General features: G+C 44.2%; 1 protein-coding gene and 1 long non-coding RNA gene across 3 annotated transcripts in view; one reads left to right on the top strand and one right to left on the bottom strand.

Moving 5' to 3' along the window:
* LOC143333272 (uncharacterized) overlaps positions 1-25,005 on the top strand; it is a 47,938-nt gene that overhangs the window by 5,485 nt on the left and 17,448 nt on the right. The window lies entirely within an intron of this gene.
* LOC143333288 (protein sprouty homolog 3) lies at positions 3,194-21,809 on the bottom strand. 2 transcript variants are annotated; one of them, XM_076751333.1, is made up of 2 exons: positions 21,023-21,809; positions 3,194-9,218 (listed from the first exon to the last, which is right to left on the bottom strand). In XM_076751333.1, exon 2 carries the CDS (start codon positions 9,130-9,132, stop codon positions 8,212-8,214), a length of 921 nt encoding a protein of 306 aa, XP_076607448.1. In that variant the 5' UTR covers positions 9,133-9,218; positions 21,023-21,809; the 3' UTR covers positions 3,194-8,211. The 2 variants fall into 2 exon arrangements, with proteins under 2 accessions (XP_076607448.1, XP_076607449.1); XM_076751334.1 differs by lacking the exon at positions 21,023-21,809 and adding an exon at positions 20,269-20,371.

The following is a 25,005-nucleotide window of genomic DNA, read 5'->3' as shown; positions in this document are numbered from 1 at the left end:
GATGATGTTTTGATCCACAATCGAAACAGAAGTTGGAAAGTTTCCCCTTGAAAATTACAGGAGTGTAAACACAACTGAACTTGACTGAATATTTTAAAAACATTATTTACTGGCCATGTAAGGTTGGAAAGTCACCCTGCTGCTGCTGCTTTGTTTGGTTGGCCACTGACAGCCATAAACGGCGGTGATGGGTGTGCGTGAGGCCGTTAGCTTCACCCGCTGATGGTCCGTACCAACAGCAGAGCTCCAGTATCGTCTGCGTAAACACAGAAGAATAGCCGTTGGAGTGATTGACAGCTGTATGGGTGTTTGACGGACAGGCGGTTTTGTCCCCGAGGGCCTGTGAGGGTGACTCCCAGGGTGCACCAGGACAGCGCCTGCATAGAAACAACAAGGACCACAGCGACGATGCACAAGTTGGTGAGGGTAGGGGGTCGGGCAGGGTGGAGGGCGGCTCCTCCACTGCTTTAACAGCAGGGTCAGAGGTCACGGCTGGAAGTGGCATCGCTCATCAGCTCGTCTCATCACTGGAGTGGAGGAAGAGAGAGCTTTGTTTAGTGAATGAAAGCATTTGTTTGTTTCCCAAACATGTTGATAGATATTCCATTTGTCACATTAATGCCAGTTTTAAAATGGACCTTTATTACTGGCAAAATTATTACCAAAACTCCATTTTCCAGATTTCCAGATTGAACTTTGACTGACAGTACTTGCCGTAGTTGTGGGCACACAGTTTTCCTGCATGAGATGAAGTATTATTGCTGTTTCCTTTAAGTTTTACCTTTCCGTGAATCAATGCGCGTTCAGTCCACGATGCAAACATTAGGAGTTTGTTCATCGATATAAACAGTCGCAGCACTAACATTAAACCATCGCAGAAGAAGAGATGCAACAATGTAACCGACACAGCACCAAAGGTCAAAACATGGTGGGAACAGGGCGCTGATGTTTGTTTCATGTGTAAATTTATTAATCTTTCAGAGGAGAAGAAGCTTCAGTGGACATTTAAGTCACATGAGGCGTCATGTGTACATCATGATTTTTTTGCTAAGCTGGTTTCCATTGCACTTTCCTGCACTTAGTTTCTATTGGAAACACTGAAGTGTAAAATCTGTGGTGATATTTTGATGTTTTTCTTTAGGCGCACACATACTCATTTCACCACAGGGGTCAGAGGTCAGGGAAGGTGGACGGTGACAGTTTACCTGCAGCAGGTAAAAGGAAAAAGCCCAAACAAAGATTAACAGCATGTGTGTTACACGCAGCAGCGGAATTGAACCAGCAGCCTTCTGCGTTTGGGGTCGACTGTCAGGCCACCAGGTCAGCACTCACATGTCAGAGCCCAGAGCTGGTGAATGGGTTTATTGGTAAAAGCTAGTGGAGGGAAACATCCATACATTATTTATTTGCTCTATCACACTTTTAACACACACACACACACACACACACACACACACACACGCACACACACAGTCTACTGAGTGTTTGTGTGTCAGAAATGACAGAGAAAGTGTGTGTGTTCATTTCCATGAGTATCTGTGCACTTTCTGTGTGTTTGCACATATATGTACACATGCAGTGTGTGTGTGTGTGTGTGTGTGTGTGTGCGTGTGCGTGTGCGTGCGCGTGCGTGCGTGCGTGCGTGCGTGGCTCCAGAGGGAAGTGTGTAAGGGTGGAAGATGCTAAGAGCTCTGCTTTAATGCACTTTGATTTGAGATGATGAACAGAAAGGCTGCACTGTTTTTTTTTTTTTCCTCCAAGGCTGCATGTGCACACAAACACACACACAAACACACACTTGCGTGCTGTTTCTCTTCCTCTAATAATCCCTCGCTCCTCATCTCTTTTTGCGTGTCTCTCGTCGGCTCTGCACACACACATCTGTATCCACTGCTCTGGGAAGCCATTAGTGTGACCCAGCCTTGATTACTTATTTATGGGCCCAACAGAGTAAAGTGAGGGGAGTGGAGTACCAGGGGGCCTCATTTATAAAACTGTTGTTTGACTTCACCCAGATCTCACCACAGTTCATTTTGTCATTTCTAACAATGCCAGCGAAAAACACATTGAGCTATATCCACATCATTTAAAGTGGCTATACTCGTGATCCATTGGAGATGTTTTCGTTTGGTACCGGCTGCATTAAGCTTGATCAGATAGTTTAGAGGTGGGAGGAGACACTTCAGATGTTTAAGGCTCTGGAAGTAATAGTTTTCATGTTAGGTGACTGAGAGTCGGCTCGGATGGACCTGAAACATCAGCACATCAGTGCAAAAGATGACGACTGTTTGAGACAATGACTTCTGATTAAAAATTCAAAGATCAACTACGACTCCCAAGGAGCAGTTCAGTGAAATACACAGAATTATTGAGCCTAAAAACTGAAGCTGCAAACAGAAAGCAACAAAAATAAATCTCCTGTCACCTTCTATAAAGCTGCTCTCTTTGTATTATGAAAGGCTAAGCGATGCTAATGTGCATGTGCAGAGGAGAACACGTTTTTGGTGCATCCTCTGCACGAGCAGATTTCATTCTGATTAATGGGTGCCGTCAGCTTCTACACCGTTTTACTCAGATGGAGGGTTGAAATCTCTTTGCTCTCTGTTTTGTGGACAGACTGCTGCAGAATGTTAGCGTGCTCTGTTAGCCTCGACAAGAAGAGGAGGACTATGACTCCATATTTGTCTTGCGTACTGTACCAACCGCTCTCAACTCGTCGTATACGGCGTAAGGTTGATTTCTTTTTTAAGTGAAGTAATGCAGCTAAATGCATCTAAGTAATGTTTGTAACTAACGTATGTGGACGCTGCAGATTTGTTATTGCTAACTTGCTAACCTAGCACATTGAAAAATGACACCAAGGGGTCCTGACCCGGGTCCGCATTGGACTGCACATGTTGTGTCTTCTTAGCTGGCTTACGTGTGAACTCCACATCTTCACGAGGACGGGTCGCCTGGGCTCAGCTCGCTCTTGACCAGTAAATAGCTACAGACTGTATGAGTAATGAAAGTGACATAACTATATCAGTGCAATAATACAGCCTGCTGTCAGATGGTCATATCAATTGTATTAATGTGTTAATAAATACCGTGTCACTTTGCAGAAAAGATGGGGCAGCGTGACGATAAATCATGAAGTCAGTCACAAAGCGCATATTTGTTCTGTTTGGAAACTCCTTTTTTATTGGTTCGTCTTTAGCCAGGAGGGTAGCAGCAGCCACACCACACCAAGAGGAACAAAGAAACAAACTCAAAGGACAAACAACAACAACACTGGTGCTCTTCATCTCCCCTGACCACTGGAAAATAAATACTTCACTCATCAACACCATCCTCATGATCATTGTTACCGCCATGGTTGCAACCACTTAAATAAATACCCATGAAGCAATCTCAGCAGTGAAACAAAATGTGTAATGCATATTGTTCCATATATAATATATTCATTTTAGATAAATTTCTATATATATTTGTTCCATATACTCTCCTTAAATTCTTTTACAACATACAGGATGCCAATTTGTACCAGAAGCGATGCTTGCTAAGACACAAGAGGAGAAGTTTCCTGGTTATAGCGGCAGCCTGCGTACGTACGGCATCAGACAGGTTCCTGACACGAGCTCCGGTCCTGAGGGACGGATGTCGGAAATGTTGGGAAACGTTTGGAAATCTTGTGATGAAAACATTTGGATGATGGACTGTTTTATTTGTACATGCAGATACACACAGCGTAGTCAGCAGAGGGTGTGGAACTCACACACATGTAATGAGTGTAATTTACCAGGAGATAAATCCCACTAAACATCCCAAAAATTCCCTTTATTCCCAAGTCTTGTAATCATAATGGCTGTCCTTCATTTGCCTTAAGATGCAGAATATTGTCCTTTGATTTAATGATGCCATATGCAACGTTCTGCTGCCATCATCGAGCTAGCTCCCTTAGCATCTTCAAAAACATTTTAACCATGATTTTAAAATGTAAAGAAATTTGTTTTTTGGTAAGCTGTCAAAAATGTGCATTTCAGTTAAAGTAATTTTAGATAATTTTAGAAAACAGGATATCTGAAGGGAATATCTGGACTTTAAGACTGTTCTTAACTGAAAAATGGCAAATTTTAGACTCAATGGAAGTCGATCTGCGCTGTACCCCACAATGCACTGCTTGCACCGCTCAGTGTGTATATGTAGTACATACGAAACGTCACGTACTGAACGGGTTGTGATTGGAGAACGGAAACTGTAGGTAATTTAAGGCTCCTCTGAGCACAGATGAAACACAAGCAGTTAAAAAATAAGCAGTTTCCTCTGTGACATCATCTCAGCTCAGATAGAAAACAATCGGCTACAAATGTTCCTCAAGTCATCAAAGCACCAAATCTGACTGAAGTCATCCAGCCAACGTAAAGGAGACAGTGTGTGTGTGTGTGTGTGTGTGTGTGTGTGTGTGTGTGTGTGTGTGTGTGTAGAACCCATCTGAGGCCACGACCACAGTAACGCAGTTAAATTTGAGAAGTTTTCATGTGGAAAGTCGACGTTCACGTTATTGTTTTCAAACACCACAACGATAGAAAAGTGTTTCTCTCCTGTCAGGCAGACCAGTCGAACCAGCAGCGTGTGCGCACGGCCGCCGAGTGGTTTTCTGCTGCTTTTGAAGCGTTGTCATTCACAGAGCATGCATGCAGGATAGAATGTGTCAGCGAATTATCAGATCACATCGGCGTTTTCGAAAAGCTCGGTTTTTCCCTTTGGCTTTCTCTCAGTGTACGAACTTGTTCTGCTTCGGGTGGTTGAAAACGTTTATTCAGTGTTGATGAAAACATGACGGGAAAGAGTTTCAAATTCATCAGCATTGATGTGGACATAATGTCAACCTAGGTAATTTGATAGGTCTCAATTACAAAGATTCTGATTTTTGATTGCCAATACTTCTGATAATAATAATGATGTCATACGTAACACTAAAAGTGGAGAAAGTGGCAACGTTAAAGAAAAAAAAAGGTTAAGTTGAGTGTGTCCTCCACAGTTGCCAACCCGTCGATCAAAGTGAAACCAGCGATGAGCTCAGAAACATTTGGGGCAACAGTCACACATCCTAAAAGCAAACGTCAGTAACACATCAAAGCTGCTAAAACAAACTAGAATGCATGAATTAAAAAAAATATTTCGGTTGCGATATTGCGAGGCTACATTTGAGTGAAGCTCTACCGACGTTGCACATCTGAGAAGAAGTGTTGGAGAAATCCTGATTTTGTTCGCTTTTGCAGGAAGAACATTTGATGCTTGATGCTAGAGGTGTGTTTGATGTCAAAAAGGTTCAAAACCAAGCCATAACTCTGAGCTATGCTGAGGGACGTGCTAATAAACTGATGCTGCAGCATTTTCTGAAGTCCTTGTTCAGTGTCGGCTGTCAGAGTTGCCCCAAAAGTTCCTGAACTGATCCCAAGTGGACTGTAAATAAGTAAATATTCACTATAATGGATAACAGCCATAATAATATCAATCTCATAGAAACAAAATGCAGAATAAAAATAGTTATACTGTTAATAGCCCATATTTACATATAAAAATATAGCAAAGTAACATTTAACAAATCAGGTCAGTTTGTGTGTGTCTGAGCTTAGGTGACGCACGCTGACACACATACACACACACAGAAAAGCCCATATGCATCCAAATAAGAGCACACACACGCGCACACACCTGCCTAAAAACATGTACATGCACACGCACATGCACGCGCCTGGTGCTGTGTTGTTTTCATCAGCTTTGAATCCTTCCCTCCTCGAAGAGCCGTGCACTGTTGTTGCGTTTTGACATTAAATTTGAACTTTGTACCTGAAGTGCTGAGTAAGTTTATTGAAGCGATCAAAGTCATTTTTAACCTGAAAGTCACATCTGCTCGTTTTTAATTCTTTTTATTTAGAGCATGCATGGTCTCCTTATGACTCAATGGTGACACCAACAGCCTCTCCTTCCTTCCTTCCCTCCATCCAACCTCCCTCCTCTTCTCTTTCCTCCCAGCATCCCTCGCTCCTCATCAGCTGTCCATCTGCCAAACACCACAACTCCACTCATCCTGTCCCCTCACTTCCCTCCCTCCCACGCTCCATTCTTCTCCGGCCCATTAAGAGCTATCATGGAGCTAATTGCCTGTTTGATCAACTCTCTGTGGACCAGGAACTGGAGGCTTTTAGCCCTGTGAGTGTGAGGCAGGAGGGATGTATGGGTGTGTGGGAAAAATACGCCTCTTGTCAGCTGGCTTCTGCTGGATGGGTTTGGTTGTAATTTGTTTTTTTCTTTTTGTGCTTTGGTAATTCCAAAACTGAATGAGAAGATAATTCTCTAAATTTTTATCTTTATATGTCACTTAAAAATAGGCATCCAGTCGGAGGCCTCGTCAAGCTCACGAAGGTCTTGGGCCGTATTCTCAAAGTATCTTCCATGCTTGAGCTTCTGGGAACGGGTGGGCTTAACCCTAACAAACTCCAGGGATAACCATCAAAGCTAAGCTCCACTGCAAAGTGCCCAGTGGAGCAAATACCTTTTTAAAAGCTTCTTATCATATCCAAATAATGGAGCCGCAAACTGAGTTTTATTAGGTCTTTGGGGTTGTCCGGAAGACTTCTAAGGCACTAACACGCAAAATTTAGGAGCTAGTTTTTAGTGCTTAAAAGCTTAAGTTGAACAATAGGCGTGTTTCCATCAAGGTGTTTCTATGCACATTTAAAACATCTCAAAAAGCTTGATTCTTTGCAACAGTTCAAAGTTTTGTTTAAAATTTGCTTGACAGTAAGTGGAAACATGCTATGGTCTGGCATTGTTTTCCCTTAACTTAACCTGTCTTAACTTACTCAGCTACTGCTGCTTTGTTCAACCTGGTTGGTTAAAAACAAACATCATTACCTCCATGGTTGCAGGATTGACGTTATTGTTGTGAATCGAAGAGCTAAAGCGACTGTTTTTCCGCTGTAAGTCATTCTGGAACAAGGTACTGGCTGAGATACAAAGATGGTTCAGAGGAGAGGACATTTGATCTGAGGATGGGACAACAGTGGGTTAAATGGTAGAGGAGGAGGAGAGAAGCCTGGAGGTGGGGGCAGCGAAGGAGGTCGGACAGAGGAGGGAGGTTGGCGACAGACTGACTTCGGGAGGAAACCCGACCAGACCCTCAGAGCTCCACTGAAGCAGCACTGCTAAAAATAAGACAAGGGAGGCTTCTTCTGCTGACAAAACAACATACACACAGGCTCTACATACACAGGTTGTTGTACAGTGGGAGGACACACACACACAGACACACACACTCACACACACACGCTGCCTAGTCACAATGGATGCACCCTCCCTCCGGTTAAATAATCCCCCATTCAGCTATAGGCTGCTGGGGAAAACGTTGTCTGTCTACCTCACAGTGCTTTTCCTTTACAAATGAGCTTAATAGAATTGAAATTCACTCAGTTTGTACAGTGCATGGTCCCTTTTTGGTGTCAAACTGTTGTTACAGGTATGGTACAAGTGTCTTTGTTCTCACTTTATGTCCTGGTGCTTTGCTCAGAGTCCCAGTCTGATATTCACCACAGCACAACGTTGGTTTCTTCATTCTTTCATCTTCAACCTTTTGTGTAGTTTTCGAATGTCTTTGCGGTCAAAGTCCTCAGTCTCCCATGCTCTCTGCTTCTGATTCTCTCTTTCTAGAGAACAGAAACTCCGTTGGCATAGACCATACACATTGCCACAGGCGTCTTTCCTTCCTGATTTGGTCCATCGCCCGTCTCTGTGCTCTGTGCGTTCTCTTTGCAAAGGGTGAGGAGGAAGGAAGTTCGGCAATAAATAAATAGATTTTAACACGTCCAACTTACACCACAGAATGCGGAGAGAGGTGATTTCTGTCTGGAAGTCTTGGTTAAGGTTGAAGGGCAGTCCAGCAAAGCACGACAGCTTCTTCAGGACAGGGTTTTGTTTTTAGGCATGAAGTCTCCAACATGAACAGGCACAGTAAAGCTTTGGTCCCTCCTGAGCTGGAGAAGAAGTAAATTCAAGGTACATCAGGTGAACAACACTTCACGGTGGATTGGTTGGTTGGTTGGCTTGTCGTATGTAGGTAGGTGGATCACAATGGCATTGTCGTCACAGCTGTGGCACTGATGGCGACAGCTTTCCTTTGGCGACGGCTGAGGGGAAATGGATTTGCCTGGCACTCATCTAGGCCTGTCATAACGGCTTCTCCAGGGCCTTGCTACGGAGCGAGGGATGACCAGGGTTAGGGTTGGAGGCGGAAATCTTGCGGCACACAGTGTTGGTGTTGCTGCACCTGCAGCCAGGACGTGTGGCACGGTCGTGGGCACACTGGCACAGGGCAAGGCACAGCCTGGCAGGGGGGTAGCAGCAGAGGCAGGGCAGGCAGAGCGCAAGCAGCCCCATGGTGCCCCAGCGGGCACAGGCGTGGGCTGGAGCGCAGGAACATGGCCGGTCGGCACAGTTATCCTCGTCGTCCTGGGCGGAGCAGTGGTAAAACAGGCCTTTAACACAGCACAAACAGGTGCCGTACTCCACAGCGCTTTCGGCGGAGCACAGACAGCGCTGTCCGCAGGCCCAGCAGGAAGGCAGGCGGCGGGGAGCGCAGCACTCTTGGCACTTACAGCGACCACACCGCTCGCAGATGAACAAATGAAGGCCCAGCTCAGCCTCGTCCTCTGTCAGGCCTTTACCCAAAGAAGCATCAGGCTTGAGTTCTCCTTTGGGCTGAGAACGGACCACCGAACCGAGGCCAGAGTGAGACGGCGTCAATCCTGCCAGTAGCCGCTGGTCTGAGGTGGCACTGGTCCGAGACATGGAAGAGCTTATAGTACTGGAACGGCTCAGGTGGGAGAGGTGAGCGTGCTGCTGCTGACTTTGGCTGCGGGGCAGGGCCGAGTGGAAAGAAGGCTGGGGGTGGTGGGTGTATACTCCATGAGGGTAACGGTCTTCATGGGCATAGAAAAATCCGGACTGAGAGGCCAGTTCCAGTGCCACGGGCCTCTCCACGTAGTCATTGTTGGCCCGGATGGCATGTATCTGGTCGAGCGACAGCACTGGGACCTGCTGGAGGTCCAGCCCGTCCAGCTCCACCCTGAAGGAATGAGCAGGGTCCATCCTGGTGAGCCAGGCTGGGTGGCACCAGGGCTGCAGGCCGGGGCTGGGGCAAGGTGCTCCCAACTCTCACGGCACATCAGATAAACCTACAAACACACAGAGAAGGGAAGTGATAGTGGTTAGTGATGTTGACCTGAGAACATATCAGACAAGCATGTTATTCTAATTATATAATAAGAATAATTATATAAAGACAAATCCAAGTTTTGTTCACTTTATATCCATCTAGTAGAACTATGGCTGGTTATTGTCTGAAACCTTTTTTATATCATTGAGGAAGTTTTAGCCTAAATTCCCTGATAGATTCCAGACCTGGAGAAAAGTAACGTTGCTTTCTTGTATTTTAAAATTACAAGACGGAACATTTTCATATAAAGACATGTGCATTTATATAGTCTATAATTTCTCTGATCCAATGGGAACAATCCAGGCTGTGTTCTGTGTTCTCTGTGTTCACCAAGAAGTGCCGCCTACACAAAGTCAGACTGCATTAGCATAAAACCCAAAGACGAAATCATAGTCTCCCAGTGTTTGATTGACAAATGAGCTCTGAGAACACAAAACACACACGCTTAAAAATCACATCATTATTAAAAAGCAAAGAAATTAAGAATTTGCCTTAAGGGGGCGCCACATCACATGTAGCAAACAGTAGCATGCACACTATATATTAATATTTAAGCTTCACTTGATCAAAGATAGATTTTAGCCACACAGACTCCACACAACCATAAGCCATGTCATCATGACCGCTGAGGTTCTCCAGCGCTCAGGCTAACGCTATTATTAGCCTGCCAGAGCCGGAGAGATACAACCATAAGGTCCACACTGTAATTTAGCATCTGTTGGACACAGCTGCTGCTGCCACGGAGGAAACCCACCTGCAGACAGAGACTGGCAGCATCAGCAAGCTAGAGTTAAGACGACTGCGGAGGAGCTGGTTTCATTCCAAAATTTAGCTTATAAATCAACAGACCGGTTTCCTGTTGATGGATGAGAGTTTACCTGCTGGGCTTTACAGGACCGCTCGTGTATATGGATCAGTACCATTCTGCAAAACCTCATTGAAAGGATGACTTATTTTGGAAAAGCAGTTGATAAATATAAAGTACGCCGAGTGTTGGTCTGTGGTTCGAACCGAACAGCAGCCACAGCTAAATGCTGAAGCCAGTACAGAGAATCCCTTAAGACATGGTTTCTACAATATCTGCCAACAAAAATAGGAAAAAGCAGCTCTCTTGTGAGGATTATCCGGAGTAACTGGGATACTGATTCTCGAAAGATGAGATTGTGTCTTTTTTATATGTGTTTTTAATTCTTGAGAACTGACAGACTGATATCTAAAAACTCTTTTCAGCGTCTGATTTCACTTTTCATGTCCCGCCTCCGTTTCCAACTCAATTTCTCGTCAATTTTGATTGTTTTTAAGTTTCATTGATAAGTCTGTCTGTCTCTCATGTTTTTGGTTACATGCAAATTTCTTGCTTAAGTTAAAATATTTTCACCTGTTCACTCTCTGACATGAGAAAGCTTCGTGTACTCACTGTAATACCATGTAAGACTGCAACTGAAGGCTTAAAAGGTAAACTGAATTTGCTTATGCATGCAGTAAATGCATGAGGAGAAAAGACTAAATTAAATAAAAGCTCCAAGTCTAGTTGAGTATGCAGCTGATTTGATTCCCTGCTCAGACATCAGATGAGGCCTGCAGGAAGAAAAAAACTGAGCTTCATATCTGCAGCTCGCTTTGGAAGGAAAATGTGTTCATTGTTCATAAAGACAGAAGAAACCCTCCCCAACCAGCATGCACACATACTGTACACTCACACACACACACACACACACACACACACGCTCAGCTATATGTACACAAAAAAACTGCAGTCTTGCCAAGTGGCCAAAGGGGAGAGATAGCTGACTCGCTGCTCACATGGTGCCAGTTCTCTCAGAGAGTAATGAGGCCAAATGGAAATGCATTTAAAGCAGCACAGATCGTGAGATTAGATGGAGGTAAGAAGGAGCCGCCGCAAGTAATCATCTCAGGCCACGCCCACGTGAATACAGGTGTTTATGTTTGAGGAATTTATCTTTTCTCAGATCGTTTGCCTGTAGTTTACATTGTTCACTGACTGTTAAAAATCTTCTCCTTCATTGTTTTTTAGTTTAATGGTCATCTGATAACAAAGTGACTGATCAACTTTGTGTTGATGCAGGTTTGAAACAGAAAATGAAAAAAGCATGTTGCAGCCCAGAGAGAGATTCTCCAGCCCCTTCATCATACATTTTAAAAAAGGCATGTATTAGAAGAAGAAAAGTCAAAGTAGTAAATCAGATTTTAGATAAATGGATGTTTACTGCAATGAACACGGGGCTGCAGCTGCTGTAATGATAATTTGATTATGTGCATTATGCAAGTTGCTATTAATAAGAGACTATTAAGTACCAAATAGTGAAAAATGTTATAATTTCACAGAGAACGAGTTCAAATTGCTTATTTTGTCCTAGTGATGGTGCAAAATCTCCAATATATTCAGTTTGCTATAGAAGACAATAAAGACAGCAAGTGTGCACATCTCAAATGGCTTTGAAAAGGTTTGCTCAGAATCATTAGTTTTTTGGCCCCAGAATTGTGTAAAATGTGTCACATTGTCACCGTATGATTTCCTGTAGGCTGATTAACGAGCACATTATTGCCCTGTTACGTACAGCCAAACAGGCAAATACAGAAAGTAGAAGAGAAGTGGCTTTGGGAAAATGCAGTGCAAAAGCAATAAGAGAGGAGATGGAGGATGTGGATGAAACCCAAGAATGGCGATCCATCAGTGGGAGGGAAGGAGAGGTGATTAGCAAGCGGGGCTGTAAAAACAAATAGAACACAAAAAGTCTTCCTGTCCGCCAGGCTTTCCGAGGAGCAGCCTGAGCGTAAAAGGTGCTCTACCCTCCAGCGTCTGTCTGCATCTGCCACTTCCAGAGGTCCAGCCATAAAGGAGCAGATAAGAAGGCCCAGGTTTGTTAGATGAGGATGCATTTTCAAATTAGTCCGAGGAGAGAGGAGAAGTCCTGGTGAGTAATCTCATCAGGCGGAGCGGCGGCCGCGGCTCGCTCATACTCTGCCCGCCTATCAGCCCATCTAATTGTTAAAAAGAAGAGGCCTGCCGTGCATTTCCATGACCTCATATTTACTGGCTGGTTGAGCCCACCACTGCCACCCCCCACCCCCCAGAGCAGCACGAATAGTGCAAGTCATGTCAAAAAGTTGGACTGTTGCACCTGAGATGAAAGTCTCAATGTCGAGTCCAGCCACACAAACAGATGTTGAAAGAGTCAATTGATGAGTTGCTCATCAGCTTTGACACTTATTTATGAAAACAGAATATTTTGCAGCCAAAGAACAAACATCCGTCCAAACTTCAGCTTATTTCAGCACAGATTCATAAACTGTAAATCACACCTGAACGTCAGGTGTGTCACAGTGAGACGGACAGGTTAGTCATGTGACCTCACAGAAGGTACTTTCTCTTTATGTTCACCTTTGTTTCAAACATTATTTTTAGCCATCACAGGAAAATAACATCGGTGGCTCTGGTGTCAGCATTGGCACATGACCTGAATCGGCTACACTGATTGGCTGTGCAGAGCTCTACAGCTGTTTTGCATGGTGTTCCTGAGGACGTGAATGTGTAGGGATGGGTCACGCTATATTCAGCCAATAGTGTCACTATTCCACTGATCAACAGGTGGCGGTAATGTGTCAAGATATGCTGCAGTGCACCTGCAAAGGTGAGAAGACTGCAAGCTATCATAGCAAACCGAGGTTGAAGATGAGTGGGGTTGGACCTGAATTCTCAGCTCAGAACGTCTCTGTTTCTCAAAAACTTTTGCATGTAGTAAATAAAACAGCCTGAAGTTGGGTTTGGGTTTATTTCATGTCGAGACCCCTGAGGAAGGCACGTAGGCTAACGTGCATCACTGTATTTTTAAAATGTGCTGGCCCGTATTTGTTGAAGGCTTTTTTATTTGTAACCATTCACTTGTGCGCCTGGATTTTGTTTTCCTGCCACTCCCTCCGCATGGATACCATTTAAAAAAATAAAAATAAAAAAAACACAATAACCCAAAGTCAAATGCAATTGTTGCTGATTTAGTTCAACTGTAAGTACTTCATATTTATATTTCATGCTATCAGCTGAGTATTGTTAAACATTTGATACCTGTGCCAATACAATACCCAAGTCTCAGCAGTGATTCCAAAAGCAGCAGTTTTTTTAAATATCAGTTTGAGCAAATCCCTTTTATTTACTAAAATAAGCCAAAAGTTTTCCTGACCAGGAAGTTTTTAGCTGTTGTCTTCTTTGTTTATTTGCAAAATCACACTTCATAAAATGAAACTTCCTCATCACAAACTCAAGCATTTCCACACATATTGTAGCAAAACTTCTGCAGGATAACATTCATTCTTCATCACTGATGTTCCCACAAATACGAAGGTGATTCAGGCGACACTTTAGGAGAAGCAGGTTTGTGGTTAAAAGTGAACCAACATGGCCGGCAGCACACGACTGTTTTATTTAGTAGACAATCCATCTGGCTCAGAGGAGAGAGGACGGGAGAGGCATCATCCTCTCTGTGCCTCTCTCTCTCTCTGAAACTGGTGCTCAGCAGCGCCATCATTTTTCAATAAATATGTGGTACATGTGAGTTTCATAGTATACCGTCGATGATATCATGTCTCACTGTGCTGCACATACGATCTGATCAATGACATCAGTGACAGACAGAGTGAGAGAGCAGGGCAGAAAAGGCAGGAATGGCTTTTCTCTGACATCCATCTTTCTTTCTGTGGTAAATTTTCCAAACACTGCACGTGTAAAATGTGAAAAATGAATGTCAATAAAGCAGAAAAATAAAAATAACATCTGAGAGACAGTCCCTCACAGAGAGACAGAGAGAGAGCTGCTGTTTCAAGAGGCGGTTGGTGGTAACCTGAGGATGGACCTCTGTGCTGGGGGAGTATCAGTAATGACTGAGCCTCTGCCCTGGGACACTCGCACACACACACACACACACACACACACACACACACACACTCCTGCTCCATCACTCTGGTGCACAGAAACACAAACTGTATTCACTCTCTGCTGTCCAATCACCATCCACACTGCCAGGTCTGTTAGCTGTGTGGATGTTAGCGTACATGCTTTGCAGAAATCACTGAATTCCTCAAAAAGAGCTCTCAGAAGATGTCTCAAAGCTGGAGTCAGTAACGCTGGAGAAACGAGCAGGAGTTAGATGGATTTTGATGTATACAACTGAAAAATCCCCCCTCCCCTTCCCTCAGGCCTCCCCCAAAACACAGTGATGCTGCCTCCACCAGAGAGGAAGAGGAGCAGTGATGAGAAGGCTGGTTTCATACAAACATAAACAAACAACTCAGTGATAAACACGAGCGAAGTAGCCATCATGGAGGTGTCTTTCAGTCTGAAGTCCAGCTGGCATTACCATAAACAATGAACATGGCTGTTGTTTGCGCTCACTGCTGTGAAGCTAACCTGTTAGCATTCGGTAGATTTGGCTGCACTTTCTCTGCCATTCATGTGCAGCTAGCTCACTGTAGCTTTAGCAATATATCTGTGAAGCCTTGAGGAAGATCGCCATGAGTGCGCACAGGAAGGCATGTGCACAGCAAACAAAATGAATGTTTCTCTCGCCGGCTGATGATAATGTTAATGCTCGTTTCAGAAGCCAGAAAGCTCCTCGTCTCATAATGGGAAAGTGTCGGTTATAGCAAACACTTCTATGAACTTAATCCGTCCATCTGTGTCCAGGTTAATTTGATTAAATAGTATCATTAAGAGTTATTGCTCTATACTTCTGGGAACTACTGATAAATGTGATATGACAATGGCTTGGACATGTCCTCCTACGCCATGAAATGCATAAAAAATTCATTCTCTGTGGTTTTAAAAGGCCTTAAAAAGTTTAAAATTGAACCCGGTGAACCCTGCAGACATCCTGTCTTTTCTGTCTCTCTTCATTGCTCATGCTAGCCATTCTCTGTTGTTCTGCTTGTGTCAGATAAAGCAGAAACTATGAGTCACAAGACTGTTTTGCGTTTAGAACGATGAATAGCAAAGCATCAGCAGTAGAAATGAATAAATTTATAAGGTTATGAATGACTCTTCAAACCAGTGCTAATAAACAGCAAACAGACACACACAAACAAATACTTGTCTCAGGGCCTCTTGTCTTTGTTCTCGATGGTGAAATCAGGACATTACTCTCAATGAGCTCTGTGTTTATGGCTCATGGTTATTACTTGTTAAGGTCTTCTGGGAATGCTGTTCGCTAAAACTAAAACATGGGTCACTTTTTAAGTAAAAGAAAATCAGCTGGAGGTCAGAAAAACGGACCGAGTGAAATGTCAAAAGTAAACGGACACCTATAGACTGTGCTGATCTCTCGTCTGTCCGCTGACTCTCTAACTTCCGCTGAGTCTGGACTCGACCTGCCGATGGTCGATTGAGTTTAATGGACAGAGCGTCGCTGCATCTCTCGCCGATGACATCATGGTTTCGGGCTATTTTAAAACCGACTGCAGTGACCCTTCGCCTTGGAATGAGGAGGGGTTGCCCTCTCCTCCTCTTTCCTGTCTTCTCCTCCTCCTCTGTCCTCCCTTCCTCTCATTTCTCTCCCTGTCCTCTCACATCCTCTCCTCCCCTCACATCACCTTCACTCTCCCCTTTCATACCTTCTCTGCTGTCCTGCCCTTCACTTCCTTTACTTTTCTGGCTTTTTGGCCTCTCTGAACAAATAACCCAGCAAGTAGTCCGAATGTGTTTTAAACTGAGATCAGTATTCATTTAATCTCTCAGCGTCCAGTGAACCTACCACTTCTGAAACTAAGAAAAGCCAGAAAACCTCAGACTCTAACTGGGCTGTAGTCTGGATTTTACAAACTCTGAGTCCCTCAACACAACCCGACTCCCCCTAAGAAATACTAGACTTACCACCAAAACCTCTCTATGTATATTTTGTGATAGTACCTTTATTAAATCAGCTACTCTGCTACACTGTGCAGCCAAAAATATTGTCATATTTGCACATAATTTGGAGGCACAAGGAGCAACAAGCCTGGAAGAAGCCTTCAGTTCAGTCCTGTTAAATCCAATGAGAGTAAACCTGTAAGGATAGCAGGCTGGTTTCCAGTCTACATCCTCAGTATTGAGTCTATTAACCTTCAGTTCAGTTGTTGTATAGATTTCTATTTTAACTTTCACTGCATGAAAGTAGCATTACACATTCTTTAGTGTAAAATGAATAATACATCAACATGTGAGCAGTGTTTTGATGTGTTTAGTAATGCGTTGAATGTTATTCGCATATTGTAAGTTGTGTTTTGCTTGCAGCAGTAAAACCAGATCTTCAAAGCTGTTGGATGAAAGTAAGGCAGAAAGTAAGGGAGTTTCAAAATATGACTTTTTATTAAATAAACCACACATTACCACAATCTTCCCAAAGTGTTTTAGTTGTCTAACAGTAACCAGAGCTGCTTCTTCTTCCTACATTTCCTTCATTTTAGCATGGCCAATGTGCAGATTTTGCAAAAAGCAAGAATTTTAAAAAGCATTGGATGTGAAAAATTGTCCAATATCGACATTGTCTGGTGTAAACATGATCGCTAAAGTCTCCAGAGCCCAGACCCAACAGTAAGACCCTCAGCAAAACAACAGGACCCTCCTCATCCCAGTTAGACTGAATTGAAAATTGAAATTTGGACCCGGTCTGACTCAGGACCAGGACCCAGCTCTGTTTTTAGGACCACGGTGGGCCTGTGAACCTGCTGTCATCAGCTCAAAACATTCACTTTCCATAGTTCCACCTTCAGCTTTAGAGCTCATTCCAGTGTCAATCAAATTGTGGATTTCTGATTCACCGAAAACAGGTCGTTTGTTGTCTAACAGCATCATGAGAGCGTCGCTATCGTCGTGAAAAGGCATAAAAATCACAGAGAAGAAGAAACAACATATGCAATCAGAAGTCATGAGTTGTTTCATGGGGTCAAAACATTTGATTACAATGCTGCCAGCTTGTGTGTGTGTGTGTGTGTGTGTGTGTGTGTGTGTGTGTGTGTGTGTGTCTGTGTGTGTGTGTGTGTGTGTGTGTGTCTGTGTGTGTGTGTGTCTGTGTGTGTGTGTTCAAGACCCGTCAGGCACTAAGACCCAGGGGCCTTCCTCCTGATGCCCTCCGGGAGCACAGCAGGATTGAATGACAATAAACTGGATGAGATACCGGATGTGCCGAATCTGACCCCAACGGAAAGACTGAAATAGACACTGCAGACCAGCAAGTCCAGGCAGGGGGGAGGCTGGGGGGAGAGAACGAGAGGGGAGGAAGGAAAAGAGGAAGGAAAGAGGCAGTGAATGAGTGAGGGATGGTGATACAAATAATGATAAAAATGAAAGTGGTGGAGCCAGATGTAGAGCGAGAGATAAGATGGACAGAAAAGTCAAAACAAGAGAAGGAAAGCAGGAGAGCGAGCTGGACAGGAAGTGGGAGTCGCTTTGGATTTGACAACACGTTCACCCAAATTGAATAAAGCCAGATTGTCGCGGAACAATCCACTCTGCCCATTAGGCTAAATCAAAGCCATAATGATAAGACATAGATTGGTCATGTTTGTCCACGTTCGCTCCTGGTTTTGGTGCAGTCACTGGTGCAGAATCAATATGGGCTCGCAGCAACGTGCAAATGAGAACCAGTGAAAAGCCAATGAGTTTCATGAGGGTCGCATTGTTTTTAGTGACAGATTTTCCCTGTGTGCCACATGTCAGCATGTAACTGAACAGCTGAGGTGTAAATTTCATCTTTAAGGGCTTTCCTCTGTGCTCACCAGTCTGCAGAATAATCCAATACATGTATGGAAAAACACTGATCAGAAAATGGCACAGTACCTGCAGTAAACTTGTGATCTTGGGACTGAGTGAAATGAAGGTATTTGGCTGCAGCACGAGCAGTTGTCAGCCTTCTGTTACAGTCACTTCAGTTACATGTGATGCTGCGTTTGCAACTGAAGTCACAAGCAGGTTGGCTCTTGGACACGGTTTTGGTAACTCTTCAACTGCATGCTTTGGTTTTATCTTCATCTCCTTTATTGGAGTTTTCACTAAAGTCAAACTTAAATGTTGTTGGAGAAACATCAGGATCTGTTGAAACTGAATGTGGGTTAGTGGAGTGACTCAACAAAGTTTGTCCATACGTAGGTTGATAAATGCACATTGTGTAATTTCTGCTGCATCGGGTATTTCAAAAGATGGTGTCGTGATGTGGCGTGGGATCGTGGAAGTTTTCATTGCTAAACGACCACCTTTGCTAGTGAAAACCCATCCGACGTGACTCAGGCAGAAATGTTCACAGGCGAGGTTACGCGTTAACGTTTTATTCGTGTTACGATCAGTCACAGTCGCTCACTTCCTTCCTCACACTCTGAAGTATCACAGAAATGTCACATGTTGTGTGTTTAAGGGGATTGTGGTACTTTGGTAATGAAATTACAAGCAACAAGCAGCAGGTGGTGGTCAAACAAGCACCGACCAAGTGGAGGTGCGTTGATTCCCACAGTTCTGTGCTGGCACAATGTTACAGGTGGAGTTCTTAAGTCCACCTGAAGCACCTTGTGCAATCGAAACTAAACGGCATCGCTCATACACATATGAGACAAACATACAAACTGTGGCTCCAACTGTTGCAGCCAATTACTGCTTCTGTGTTCAGTCCGAATGATATCGTCCAACAGAGGTCTAAATTGTAAGCAGAACAGTAAAGATTCACAGCTGCCACTTGTTTTTTGCTGCTTTGTGTTGTGTGTTTTTGCCACTTTGACACAAATTCAAAGCTTTGCCTGAAAATCCCATCTCCTGGCAGCATCTGTGGCCATGAAGCTCAGAGTTTGGGATTATCACTTGCAACAATCTTGTCGGCTGTATTAGAGATAAATGTAGGTAAAGGAGCAGAGGGTGGGTTCATCGGACTTGGTTCAAGCGAGCACTCCTCAAGCCTCAGAGATCTGTCGCTCAAATGTTCCCCACATTAGGCAGCATTTCATCACAAAGTCCTGCAGTGGAGCTCAAGTCCCTGCAGGTTTGAGCAGGAAGCCACACCGTGGACTCTTTATTCAGCCTTTATGTGTTCTTCCAGAAGTAAACTGACTTTAATTTACACCCGGATAAATCAGGTTTTACCATTCACTTCAATGGGGTTTTGTTTTTCTTGTGACATCTAGTGGCCTTTGGAGGAACTACACCATAAGACATGTCTTACGGAGTCAGTGGGTAGTTCTTGTAGCCAAGTGCTCATTGCGACACTTTGACATTTGTTAAGATATTTTCTTTTCGCTTCAAAGTTTTGAGCAGTGGGTGTTTGTGTTCCTGCATCCTGCAAATTATTCAGCTCTTTTTTTTAAATTAAATTTTTATTTTCTGTGCTGCAGCAGTAGCATTGTTACCTTAAAGACGACATACTTTTCTTTTTCTGTCATATGAAATTCATTAGAAAGTCCAGGCTTCTTTTTTTTTTTTTTCTTTTTTACAAATTGTTTTCCACAAGTTTGCGGTCCTCCAGTGCATTAGTCAGTGCATTAGTTCCTCTGCTGTGGTGTAAAAACCCTCCATCTCCATTCACCCCCCGCCCCTTCTAACCATCCATGCATTTCATCATTCATTCATCTCTCTGCCATATTCCTCCACTCCTCATATACTGTCCCCTCCCTTCCATCCATCCATCCATCCCTGGTCAATCCCTCCACCCACCCAGCACCACCGCTCCTCTCTTCCCATTCACTTTCTCTCTCTCTCTCCATCCCCCCATCAGTCCGTCCCATCATTTGCTCATCCACCCGCCCCTCCAGTCCCACCCCAGCGGAGATGGGTATTGACATTCTGCATCCGACCTTGAGGACAATCAATCCCAACCCCACATGTCCCCATCACGGTTACACACACACACACACACACACACACACACACACGCAGCCTAAAAATCAGTTAATGTGACTGCTTCACGCTTTCACTCCTCCCAGTCATTCAGAAGAGTTTGCTTCAAGTCACCAGAAGTTTGTAAAAAGACAGATGCTGAATTCACCTCCAGTGCCAATAAAAATGACGACTTGTCCACCAGCGTTAGACGGACATCCGTCACTTCACCCACCCACAGGCCCGAGTGCACGCTGAGATCTTTAACTCTAGGAAACGCTCAGTATTGTATCTGTAAAGCAGGGATATTGATTGATTTTAAAACTGATAAAACATGAAACAAAAACCGTCCTTCAGTCACTGTTTCTCCACCAATGAGCCAAAACATGAGATGGAAATCAGGGCAGGAAATATATCTGAGTAAGATTCGGTGTATTTGAACAAGCCACTTAGCTGAACATCAGGAGGCTCCCTCTGGAGGTGAAGCCAACACGGGATCACAGACCAAGCAGGTAAAACCAAAGAAAAAAACTTTTCTTGCTTCGTCCCACAAGAGTTTTTTTGCCTATTTGCAGATGGTTAGCGCCGTGTTTGTCTTCCGAAGAGGAGAAAGTGAACCCAACCAGTAACAAAAGCTAAAAAACTGAACATGAAAAAATAAATCTATAATATGCCTTTGAGACTTTTAAGAGCCACAGTTTACATCCTACATCCCTGCGAACTCGTTAAATTTCTGCATCTGTGAAAACTGTCTTGCAGGGAAGTCGTTCGACTCTGCTTACAGATCAAGTAAAAACTCAGATGTCTGCAAAGCTAAACAACTCTTTGAACAATCCCAAAGGAACTTTTTCCATTCCAAGGTCACGCAAATCATCAATAGTTCATCAGCAGATCAGATGGCGACGGGATGAATTTATGCTTACCTCTGATTGGAGGGAGATCCATTCTGCAGCGGCGTGCTGGGCGTCCTGGGGGTCCGTGTGTGCGTGTGCCTCTGACAAATGAACTCTACGATAATCTTACACTATCCTACAAGATCCCTCGAGTGACTTGTGGTGTGACTGTGGAACCCAGGGATGAATTAATCTGAACTTTAGTGATTTTTTTTTAATGTCTTAATCTCACTTTATGGTGCTGCGGGGCGTTACCTTGCTAAAATACTTCTGTGATATTATTTCAGATTACTGTTCCCCTGTCGTGTTAAGGGTGTGTGTTTGCAGGGAGTGAGAAGGCTGGGAGGATGCTCTCCCTCAGCGTGACGCACCCTCCTCCTCCTCCTCTTCCCGGAGCTCTTCAGGAGCGCTCTGGTCCCGGTGCGTCCTGCTGAAGTCACCTCCTCCTACACCTCCCTAAAAAAACCAACCAGTCCCTTTATGCACGCTGATCGAAGTGCTCCGCTCTCTCTGTCCGAGCTGAAGAGATGCTCATCGAGACAGGCACGGTTTTGGCGTTTGAGTCAGTTTTCAGAGAGAGAAGTGTCCTCGGTTGCAGGAGGAGAAGTGGAAGTATCTCCACCCAGAGAAGAAGGAGCGATGTGAAATAGGTACTTGCAGCAGCGCGGTGTTTTAGGGTGTTGCTGATGATGATGATGAAAAGGAAAAGTGTCGCTGGAGGACAGTCGGAGGTTGAATGCAGAACTTTAAAAAAGAATCGTCCTTTTTTTCCACTCAGAAAACTGTTTCTTTCCCGTCCTGCTGTAGTTTCCTCTCCTCTCCCCGAGAGATGAATGACTGAGAGCTGGATCTCTCTCTCTCTCTGTCACACACACATTCACTCACACACACACACACACACACACACACACCCCTCCTCCTCGCCTCCTCCTCTCCTCCTCCTCCTCTCTCTCCACCCCTCCCTCTCCGTCACTGAATTCAGTTCTGCTTTCTGAACATGACGGGGCAGAAGCCAAACATTGGCGCTTTCAGGTGACAGATTTGTTTTATTTTCAGCTCAGACCAGTTTGTTTCCCTTGAAGCTCGACCGGAGTTTCCACCTGCAGCACTGGTGCAATTTAATGGAACCCAGAAATTAGATTTGGGATAGTTTTGTCATTTGAAACTGGGTCAGAGAGATGTTGGTTCATCTCTGATTCTCTGAAATAAATCCAAATTATATTCATTTTAATCGGATCAGGCTTTAACAGTTTTTCTTTTGTTCCCTCTCTGATCCAGGATCAGTGTGTTGTTGGACCACAAAGTGGCACAGGGGAGTTCATTTGCACTACCAGGCAAAATAGATGGAGCTGGAAGCTTAGCGACATACTTGAGGGGATAGTTAGTGAGCCAATAACATGCTAATGCTAGCCTGCCACAAAAGTCTGCCCAGTTTGTTGGCTAACTGCTAGCTAGCGCTGCCTAACTGGACAATAAGTTAAAACAAGCTGAGACAGAAAGCACTCCCTATGTAGCCTACAGTGCTGTACACACAATGAGGCTCTGAAGAATTGTGGTTTAACAGGTGATTTTTCCAATAATACATGCAGTATATTTCAACTTCAACTTATTTATTTCAATTATATATTTCGTTCATTGACTCAACAGCGTTAGCAGTTGCCTCGTTAAGTATAAAAAGCGACTTTGGCTGACCCGCTAACGAGTGACTCCTGGAAGTGACACTTTATGACAGTTTATATAATGCTGTAATGCGCAAACTGCAAACCATTTGTTTGCTTTTTTTGCTTTGTACTAGGATGTTAATCCTCCTAAGATACGAGTGTTGGCACCAGTGTACTTGATAATTGTCACGACAAAAGAGTCAAGTGAGATTTTCACTCATTCATTCGCTCCATGAGGACAAGTGACATCACTGACAATATGCTGCATGTCTGTAATATGAACCTCTTCCTTTGTGCATCTGTGTGCGAGTGGATGCTCATGCGTGTTCATGTTTGCGTATGTGCTTTTGTCTCTTTTTGTCTGCGCCCTTACTCAGCAACTTGCAACCATCCGGACTAAAGCAAGACACACCAGTGTAGGCACACAAATGCACACGCACGCACGCACACACACACACACACACACACACACACACACACACACACACACACACACACACACACATTAAAGTAACCGGACACTGGTCCCTAATGGGGGTGGAGGGAGCTCTGTTTCCTGTTGAGGAAAATATCTGAGATGAAACAAACTGCTGATAGAGACACACTGAGGGCGAATAAAGACAAAGAAAATGTGATTATCTGAAAGAAATCAAAACTACGTTAGTGTTTTTTCTTTGTCTTTTTCTTTGGGCTGACGTGCTCTTGAAGAAAAATACAAATGATGATTCAGAAATGGGATGCAAAGTGTATAAAAAGATAAAAACCAGCATTCATCTGACTTGATTTACTTGAACATTTATCATTTCAAATGCTCTTCCAAATGCAGCCATGTTTGTTTGTCCTTCTGTTGAAGGCACAACCGGAGTGTCCTTCAGCGTCCACAGTCCATCCTCTGTTGGTTGGGAGACGTCTGAGCTCATGTAGTGACATCCGTTATTCAGTCATGTGTTCACAAAGTGGTGAACCTCGCGCCATCCTCTATGAACCACTGAGCCTTTCCAGGATGCCCCTTTCATACCAATCATGATACTATCACCTGTCACCAATGAGCCTGTTTACCTGTGGAACGTCCCAAACAGGTGTTTTAGGACTGAAATGTTTAAAAAACTGTTATAGTGTTGTCATGAATTTTGGTTTCACTCATTCAAGTCCCCTTCAGGGTGAATCGGAATAACTTGGGCGATGCCTTCATTCAGCGGCATCATCAGGTCAAAATTTAATTTGTCCAATACTTTGGTTTGACATTCCCATCCGTCTCAGCTCTACTGTGTATTTAATGCAAATTACCCAGCTGGAACATGGATGTGGTTAACATTATACTGGCTTTGTGTCCACATGCTAGCATTGTCGCTATGAACGTGTTAGCATGTTAGCATTTAGCTCTAAACCAGTGTGCAGAACAGTCTCAGTTTCAGCATGGCAGTACACACATAGGGTTAGGGCGCACACACACACACACACACACACACACACACACACACACACACACACACACAGAATTTACACATTAATCTTCTTGTGTAACGCACTCCTGAAATATCGCTTTTCTAACTTGTGACTTGCATGCTAATTAAGCAAAAACGACTAAATGAAGAGCAGTGTGTGTGTTTGTTTGTGCGTGCGTGTGTGTATGTGTGAGTGCGTGCATGGTGGCGGACGGGGGGGTAGGAGAGATGTTCTGGGTCAGGCAGGGATCAATGTCAAATGGCCTGGTTAACAGCATACAGCTGACAAAGTCATTCATTTCTGCCGGCGCTCCACTATGGATGCACTCTTCCTGTGTGTGTGTGTGTGTGTGTGTGTGTGTGTGTATATATGAGCTGGTTGTGTGTCATTGTGCTGCAGTAACAAACGCCTGCTGGATGGGGAGGAGGCGTCCCACCCATGAAGCACATGGGTGTCAACTTACACAACACATTACAGTATGTCTCTCACGTGATCAACACTGTGCGCACGCACACACACATGCATACACACACACACACACACACACACACACACGCACACACACACACACACGCACACACACACACTTTCACTGGATGCTTTTATCTGAAGTGCCCGGCTGAACACTCAGACATGAAGTGAGGGTAAATTTCTCCTCACTTTGCACTGACGACAGGTTTGATGAAACGATGTGACACGACTGACAGCTGCAGAGCAATTTTAGTGGTTTTGGTTGACATATTTAGTTAAAGGTGACGAATGATGAAAGTTTGTAGACTAGTTGAAGCTCAGACTGCAGAAACATGTTGCCATGCTGTCACCCGTCTGGTTTCTGAGATGTTCTGAAGCCTGATGACGGGGTTTACTACTCCACTGTGTGTGTTTGTCAGTTCTTACGGCCAGAAC

The sequence above is a fragment of the Chaetodon auriga genome, chromosome 15 (genome assembly GCF_051107435.1).
Source record: "Chaetodon auriga isolate fChaAug3 chromosome 15, fChaAug3.hap1, whole genome shotgun sequence".
Lineage (NCBI taxonomy): Eukaryota > Metazoa > Chordata > Actinopteri > Chaetodontiformes > Chaetodontidae > Chaetodon > Chaetodon auriga.
This window is presented reverse-complemented; position numbering and strand designations above follow the sequence as displayed.